The sequence below is a fragment of the Sycon ciliatum genome, chromosome 8, assembly GCF_964019385.1.
Source record: "Sycon ciliatum chromosome 8, ocSycCili1.1, whole genome shotgun sequence".
NCBI classification, from domain to species: Eukaryota; Metazoa; Porifera; class Calcarea; order Leucosolenida; family Sycettidae; genus Sycon; species Sycon ciliatum.
In genome coordinates this window covers 2,918,131-2,926,375 of record NC_088650.1, presented here as the reverse complement: position 1 = coordinate 2,926,375, position 8,245 = coordinate 2,918,131, and the positions used below count along the sequence as shown (strand labels likewise).

Here is an 8,245-nt window from a genome sequence, read left to right as displayed (position 1 = left end):
ATTCATTCAAAGAAAAAAATGTGAAAAACTGAATTAGTTTTCGTCGCACACATGATGTCATTGCCGTGACAACTTTGACAGGATCTAGATCATAGATGTGTCAATGAATGAACCAGTGATTCACTGACTCCATTCCAGGGAATCGGTAGTATTCGGTACCACTACAGTCTACAGTCGTCCCTCTTTAATTAATCCAGGGACTAACATGTGTTCACGATGACAGCGTAAACAAGGTGGAGGACCCACTGTATGAGAAACAGTGTTCCTGACTGAAACCATAAACTGGTTGGCGGGCCTGGTCTTGCGGCCATTTGGACCACGAGATCAGGGAATATTCCTATAAGTATAATGCTCCAATAGAGTAGTGAGTGTCTGAACAGGGGCATAGCCCCATACGGTTCAAATGGGCACAAGATCGAGACCCTACCCGGCAACCGGTGTATGGTTGCAGTGAGCCTGGAGTAGTGTTTTCCCATACAGTGGGTAGTCCACCTTGTTCACACTGTCATCATGAAACTTACATACTACAATCAGGTACGTGTAGTTACGAAGTTTGTGTTCAAACCACACTACCCAGATCTGTTCATTTCCAACAGCAATGGCTAAACAGGAATGTCGTGAAATTATGACTCCATACCAGTAAAGAACGTTTCTCCGGCCATTTTCAGTCTTTAATTTGGCAAACATTGAAATCTGCCCAAACTCTGTAGAGTGAGTTTAGATATTGGAAAACGCTGTCCAGCTGTACTTATACTACATGTACATGTATGTGCTATACTTGATACTGTGCGTGAGGGCAGCCTTGTCAAGAGAGGCCACAACGACCTCCGTGACAGTGATGACAAGCTTCGACATTGCCTTCGGCGGCGTCACCATCGAGCCGATCCTCATCCCGGAACAGGACAGGAATGGTCGCCCTATGCTCCAAGCGGACTGGCTCGCTCGCGGAGTATGGGAAGGTAACCGGGTGGCGTTTTTCGATAACCGCATCGTAGATGCTGACGCACCCAGTTATGCCAAGGTCAACCTGTCCTGGAATGCCACCGCCAACAAAGCAGCTGCAACGAAGAAGCGGAAGTATAAGCATGCCGCTGAAGAGCTACGAGGCTCCTTTACTCCTTTGGTGTGTTCCACTGATGCTGTCCTCCACCACGAGTACAGTGCGTACCAGAAACGTCCCACCAGTCGCTTTAAAGCAGCGAAATAGGAGAAGCCCTTCTCTGCCATGATAGCTTGGGTACTAGTGCGCACTCAGTTCGTCATTTTCAGCGCCGTGGACATGCGTCTGCGAGGCTCCCGTCGCCGTCTTATGGGACTCTCCGTACATAACGGTGCCGACTAATCATCTCAACACAGATCTTAGCGAGAACAAAACTTTAAAAAACTTTTAAAAAACTACTTCTACGTACTAACGATGAAGGAATTTAGAAAACTTTTCCAAAGAGAATGTTTGGCCATGTTGCTGAGTAGGCATTGGCAGATTCTGCTCGAAAAGCAGTGAAATTGGCAGAACCATGCAAACCTTATGGTGGACAATTCCTTGTATTCTGCTCCATTTCTATATCCACATACCAAACATGCATGAAACTTACCAGAAAAAGTACCGAATTCTGCCAATTTGTCTTCCGGAATTATCTGCATATGCCTACTGCTGAGCAGAAGTTGCTGTTAGACTGTCTGCATGTAAGTCATTGACTGTGACTGAGCCAGTCTCCGTCACGTGATATCATGCACTGCGTTTCTGTGTTCTATGTAGCTTTGTAAATGATAGCAATGATGATGGCCATGAATGTCACGTGATCACTCTTAGTCAATGTAGTGGTTGATTGTGTGACGATGCAGTTAGACAGTGTTGATGTGTAGCATAGTCGACATACAGTGGAGTCTGTATTTTACACTGCTGTTCGTCTCATAGTGGAAATGTGGAAAATCTCAAACAAGATGTCATTTTCTACAAGTCATGTAAGAAGGAAATGATTTTCTAACGTGATCCGCTGCAAATGTGGTGTCTGTGTCTGTGGCTGGAGGCCCAATGTGTAGCTGGAACTACCACATATGATACCGCACAGAGCTAGAGATGCATACTCCCATTGTACTGAAATTGGGTATTGGCAAATGAGTGTCCCTGTAACCGACCTGGGACCATACCATCATTCAGGAGCTGGCTCTGTATCTCAAGACTGTGTATTCTATTGGTAAAAGTTTCCATTCTGAACTCAATGCCACTGGGTTGTTATGTCTAGTGTTATGTGTAATGACGTCACGACGATTGAAGGGAAAACTCTGTACAAGTACAAAGTACAGTCTGTAGTCTTAAGTACAACTTCTAACGTTATGCTGTATTTGTTTACTAGGACAAACCTTTTTACGTTATGCTGTATTTGTTTACTAGGACAAACCTTTTTACGTTATGCTGTATTTGTTTACTAGGACAAACCTTTTTACGTTATGCTGTATTTGTTTACTAGGACAAACCTTTTTACGTTATGCTGTATTTGTTTACTAGGACAAACCTTTTTACGTTATGCTGTATTTGTTTACTAGGACAAACCTTTTACGTTATGCTGTATTTGTTTACTAGGACAAACCTTTTTACGTTATGCTGTATTTGTTTACTAGGACAAACCTTTTTACGTTATGCTGTATTTGTTTACTAGGACAAACCTTTTTACGTTATGCTGTATTTGTTTACTAGGACAAACCTTTTTATGTTATGCTGTATTTGTTTACTAGGACAAACCTTTTTACGTTATGCTGTATTTGTTTACTAGGACAAACCTTTTTACGTTATGCTGTATTTGTTTACTAGGACAAACCTTTTTACGTTATGCTGTATTTGTTTACTAGGACAAACCTTTTTATGTTATGCTGTATTTGTTTACTAGGACAAACCTTTTTACGTTATGCTGTATTTGTTTACTAGGACAAACCTTTTTACGTTATGCTGTATTTGTTTACTAGGACAAACCTTTTTACGTTATGCTGTATTTGTTTACTAGGACAAACCTTTTTACGTTATGCTGTATTTGTTTACTAGGACAAACCTTTTTACGTTATGCTGTATTAAATACAGCATAACGTAAAAAGGTTTGTCCTAGTAAACAAATACAGCATAACGTTAGAAGTCGAGGGCAATGTTTTGAATATGAGAGAACTGGAGCGATCAGAGTTTGACCTAGTTATTCTCAGCAAATTGGACGCATGTCGTTATGCTGGTGTGCATACTGATGATCCTGGGAAGCAGAGAAGGCAAAAATTAATATCAGTATAGTTTCCAAGGGGCTCCTGTGTGTGTGACAGCTTTTCGCCATGTGTACGATGTCAGTGACAGACGATTGAAAAATCTTCGCAAGCATTTGGAGGATAACGGTGTGTTGTGTACGAGTTCACGGCAATGTCAGGAGGAAGCCACATAATGCCTTAGCATTTGAAGATGTTAAACGGTGCGTGGCGTTTATTGATGCGCATGCTCAACGTTTCGGCATACCCCACCCAGCGCCGCTTCATGGTCGGGACGATCTGCCGCCAATATTTCTGCCAGCATATCAGACGTACAAGTCAGTGTATGCTACCTATGTATCAACGTGTACCGCTGGCAATAAGGCTATGTCTGAGTCAAGCTTTCGATCAATTTGGCATCAATGTGTACCTCACATAAAGTTCATGTCCCCTCGTGCTGATGTATGTTCCAAGTGCGAACGCCTGCGACGAGCAGTGACGTCAGCTGTGTCGGAACAGGAGAAGCTGAAAGCCTGTCAAGATCTCACTGACCATGTGCATGATACCCAGAGAGATCGGGAGTACATGTACTACATCCAGAAAACTGTAGTTGCCAGAGATGAGCTGAAATCACAGCAAGCCATGTCAGCTGCTGGCATCGAGCAGCCAGATCCAACCAGCCAATGCAAAGCTCATTACACTTTTGATTTTGCCCAGAATGTTTTTTTGCCGAAGACCGCTCGTCAAGAGGGTCCGATGTATTTTAAGACTCCCCGCAAAGTCCAAGTATTCGGAGTGTGCTGTGAAGGGATCCCTAAGCAAATCAACTACCTCTTGGACGAGAGCGACACCATCGTCGCAGACGGCAAGAAATCCCACAACCCGAACACAGTGGTATCTGCCATTCACCACTACTTCAAGACTCATGGCCTTCAAGAGAGTGAGTGCTTCCTACATGCTGATAATTGCTGTGGACAAAACAAAAATAAGACCGTTATGGCATACTTGGCTTGGCGCTGCATGACCGGACTCCACAAAAAGATTACGTTATCTTTTATGGTGACCGGGCACACACGGTGCCTTGTAGATGGGATGTTTGGACTCTTCAAGAGGAAATATAGACGAGCAGACACATACACGATGGGCCATCTAGCTGCAGTAGTCAATGAAAGCACTGAATGCAATGCTGCCCAGTTAGTCCCTGGCTCTGGGCTGCTGTGGTACGACTGGGATAAATTTCTCCCGCTGTACTTCCGCCCCATCCCAAGGATCACCCAGTTCCACCACTTTGTGTTCGAGGCAGTCAACCCAGGGGTGGTACTTGTGAAGAGCCGTGTTGAAGACAACTTTCAGCAAGTGTCTATCTTGAAAACAGGAGTGACGGTGCCCACAGTTATGGCAGCCGGTCTGCCTGACATCCTGCCGGCAGGGGGGCTGTCACGTGAACGACAGACCTACCTGTACCGAGAAATCCGGCCTTTCGTTCCTGGCGAGTTTGCGGACGAATTATGCCCTGCAGTGCCTGATGCTTGAGGCCATCATAGATGTTTTGCTGTAGGTATGTAGGATAGCAGGCTAGTTAGCCTTGGCACCAGCAATGTGTGGATTTTCTCCATGTATATCCAGCACGCCAATAAAGTGTGCGGCTCAGATACGTACTTTTCAAACTATTTTCTACCAAAATCCCAGATTATTGTGCTGTATTGCTTAGCCAGTACTCTCCAGCAATGGCTGCCATGACTGTAGCTAATTTCTGGCTTGACTAGGTCATCAGAACACGAGATGAAACAGTGTATTGCTTTACTAATGCTCTATAGCCATTCAGGTAGTTTTCTATCTTTGAATTGCGATATTTTCAATGATTTGCCTTGTACTAAAACGGGCGTACCTGTGTTCCGTGGGAATTTTTTGGTCTGTTTTTTTTTTTACTTGAATCTAAATTAAACTGTGAATCCAAAAATGTTACAACCTGAATTTCGACCTCCGAGGCCCTAAGGGCCCTTTTCGCGTGCTCTGGCTCATTTGTGTACTAGGACAAACCTTTTTACGTTATGCTGTATTTGTTTACTAGGACAAACCTTTTTACGTTATGCTGTATTTGTTTACTAGGACAAACCTTTTTACGTTATGCTGTATTTGTTTACTAGGACAAACCTTTTTACGTTATGCTGTATTTGTTTACTAGGACAAACCTTTTTACGTTATGCTGTATTTGTTTACTAGGACAAACCTTTTTACGTTATGCTGTATTTGTTTACTATTGATTGATTTATATTTCACGGATCCTCCAGAGGCAAATAGATGCCTATCGAAGGGAGTCTCCTAGGACAAACCTTGTTACGTTATGATGTATTTGTTTACTAGGACAAACTTTTTACGTTCTTAAAGGACAAGCAGCAGCTTTCGGCTTGTTTATCTATAAAGTTATTCCACATCCACCGAACGCGCTCTTCTCCAAAAGCCTTGGATTCATGTTGCTGGTGTGTGAGGTTGGCCAGAGAGCGTGTTTGGTGGAGGTGGAATTACTTTAGCCCTTTTCACTGGCAAAATAAACATACTACAGTATGATTTTCACGCACATTCACATGCCAGAGGAAAAGACAGCAACAACAACAGCAACAGCCCTCCAAGTCCAAGGTTCCAACACACCATTGCATGCTTACACATACAGTAGACCTGCTCACGCACGAACACCCGAATGTACAGTCTGTTGCTGAATACTACACCAAACCACACACAAGACGTACCACACACAAGACCACACTCAAGCAACTCACTACGAGTACAGTGTCTGCATTGTCATTGTCAAGTTGCTCAGAGCCGCCATGCCATTATGGTGACATGTTTTTAGCAACAACCAGTTATGAAATAGAATTTTACGACAATCAGATTGACAACACCAACACCACCCTGGTCTGTATGGGACTGTGCTCTAAGACATGATGTCATCAGCTCTTTGTCCATATTTGATGAGAAGAGCGTAGCATTGAATCGTGATTGGTTCCAGGTAGTGTTGTTATGTGGTAATGGGGTAGGTCCCCCATTATGTGTGTAGTCTACATGTGTGAATGTGATTCTTGTCACCAATGACTAGGTAAACAACACATTTTTATGGTCTCGGTCTGTGCAGAGCGGGACGACATCGTGCAGACGTGTAGCATATCACGTGACAACACAATGACACACGCACACACGCAATGCTGCGAACAAAAGATGCCTGAGTTCGCGCTAAGGCACACAGCCACAAAGCTAAAGCAGTATCACTAGTAATGTATGAGTAGATGGCCGTCCGTGGTCTGCCAGACAGTGAGCATGTCCTGCCATTTACCACATGCATGTGATGCACGATTCGTTCAAACATCAGATCACATCGCTATTTGGTCAGCACCGCTCAGTCATCCATTTCTCAAGGCACAGTCCAGTTGTCCGTTTTCGTCTCCCTGCCTTTCTCTTTTGTTTCAAACGTCTTCTAGTGTTGTTGAACAGTCCCTCTGGCCTACCTTTGTTAGTCGTGCATTATCCTTTCTAGTCATTGTTACTCTTTCTCTCAACTACTAATCAGTCTGTAGTGGCTACAACGCTCTCTCAGAGAGTAACAAGTTCAGCACAACGCTCTCTCAATGAATAACAAGTTCTGCACAACGCTCTCTCAGTGAATAACAAGTTCAGCATAACGCTCTCTCAGTGAATAACAAGTTCAGCATAACGCTCTCCTTATCTCAACGACCTACTTATTCCAGTCAGCCCACTCAGCCAACGTTTGAAGAAGATCTTTAAAGGGGAAGTTAAGGCAAAAATTAAAATTTCACCAGTTGTAGTCTTCGGGGTGCTGAGTCGAATGGTCTTGGTCCGAGAAAGCTGAGACGCTCCCTTCCTACTTGAATCCCAATCGAACTCGCGCACTTCCACCGAAACTGGGTGACTGCGCCCTACGAGATGGGGATTTGTATGCAAAATGTCACTAAAAGCGCCATTTCGTTCTTATAAAAGCACGGATGACCGCCATTGGCCCATATGTTGTACTCTTTTGGACGCTGAGTCGACTGGTTTTGGTCCGAAAAGGCTGCGATGCAGCGTTCCTCCTTTATTCCCAATCGAACATGGTTGAAGAAGCGGTCACGTGCTCCTGGGTGCCAAAATCACCTGGTCACCACGCCAGCAGGCGACAACTTTCACACCAAGGTTCAACTCGAGTGACAGGACTGCACCCAAAAAAGGTCAAAACAGGCTGTAAGTTGTACCCTGCAGGCACGGTGACCAGGTGACTGGTGTACGCAGGAGCACGTGACCGCTTGTTCGACCATGTTCGATTGGGAATTAGGGGCGAACGCTGCATCGCAGCCTTTTCGGACCAAAACCAGTCGACTCAGCGACCAAAAGACTATAACATATGGGCCAATCGCGGTCATCCGTGCTTTTATAAGAACGAAATGGCCCTTTTAGTGACATTTTGCATACAAATCCCCATCTAGTAGGGCGCAGTCACCCGGTTTCGGTGGAAGTGCGCGAGTTCGATTGGGATTCAAGTAGGAAGGGAGCGTCTCAGCTTTCTCGGACCAAGACCATTCGACTCAGCACCCCGAAGACTACAACTGGTGAAATTTTAATTTTTGCCTTAACTTCCCCTTTAAAGGAACGGACAACTCTCTCAGTAAGTAAAAATACAATCATGTGCTATAGGTCTATTTGAAATCCCCTACAGCAATAGTATCACTGATATTGCACATTGTGACTATGCCTACTCCAGAGCTAGGTCATCAGGCTGAGTGACACGGTTGAGAGCTAGCGTGTGTGCTCATGCTTGGTAGAAGTCCGCCAGGTACTGCACTAACTGACCTGGTTGACATAATGGCCAATGGGTGTATTTGCTCACGTTAGCGACTGAATCATTCGATTCACTCCCTGACCTTGTTCTCGTACTGAGTGCTACATCTTATCGGTCTAGTCAGCAACTGTGGATCGTTCAGTAGCGGTTCATGACCTGTAGATCAAAGTCCAAAGTTCAAACAGTGAGTTACTCCTTCGC

General features: G+C 44.5%; 1 protein-coding gene across 1 annotated transcript in view; it reads left to right on the top strand.

The window, feature by feature from the left end:
- Window positions 1-838: 838 nt before the first annotated feature.
- LOC135823013 (uncharacterized) overlaps window positions 839-8,245 on the top strand; it is a 35,172-nt gene continuing 27,765 nt past the window's right edge. Inside the window, exons 1-2 of the mRNA XM_065335848.1 lie at window positions 839-1,123; window positions 3,694-4,159. Coding sequence (XP_065191920.1) covers window positions 839-1,123; window positions 3,694-4,159 — 751 coding nt within the window. The remainder of the gene's footprint in view (window positions 1,124-3,693; window positions 4,160-8,245) is intronic.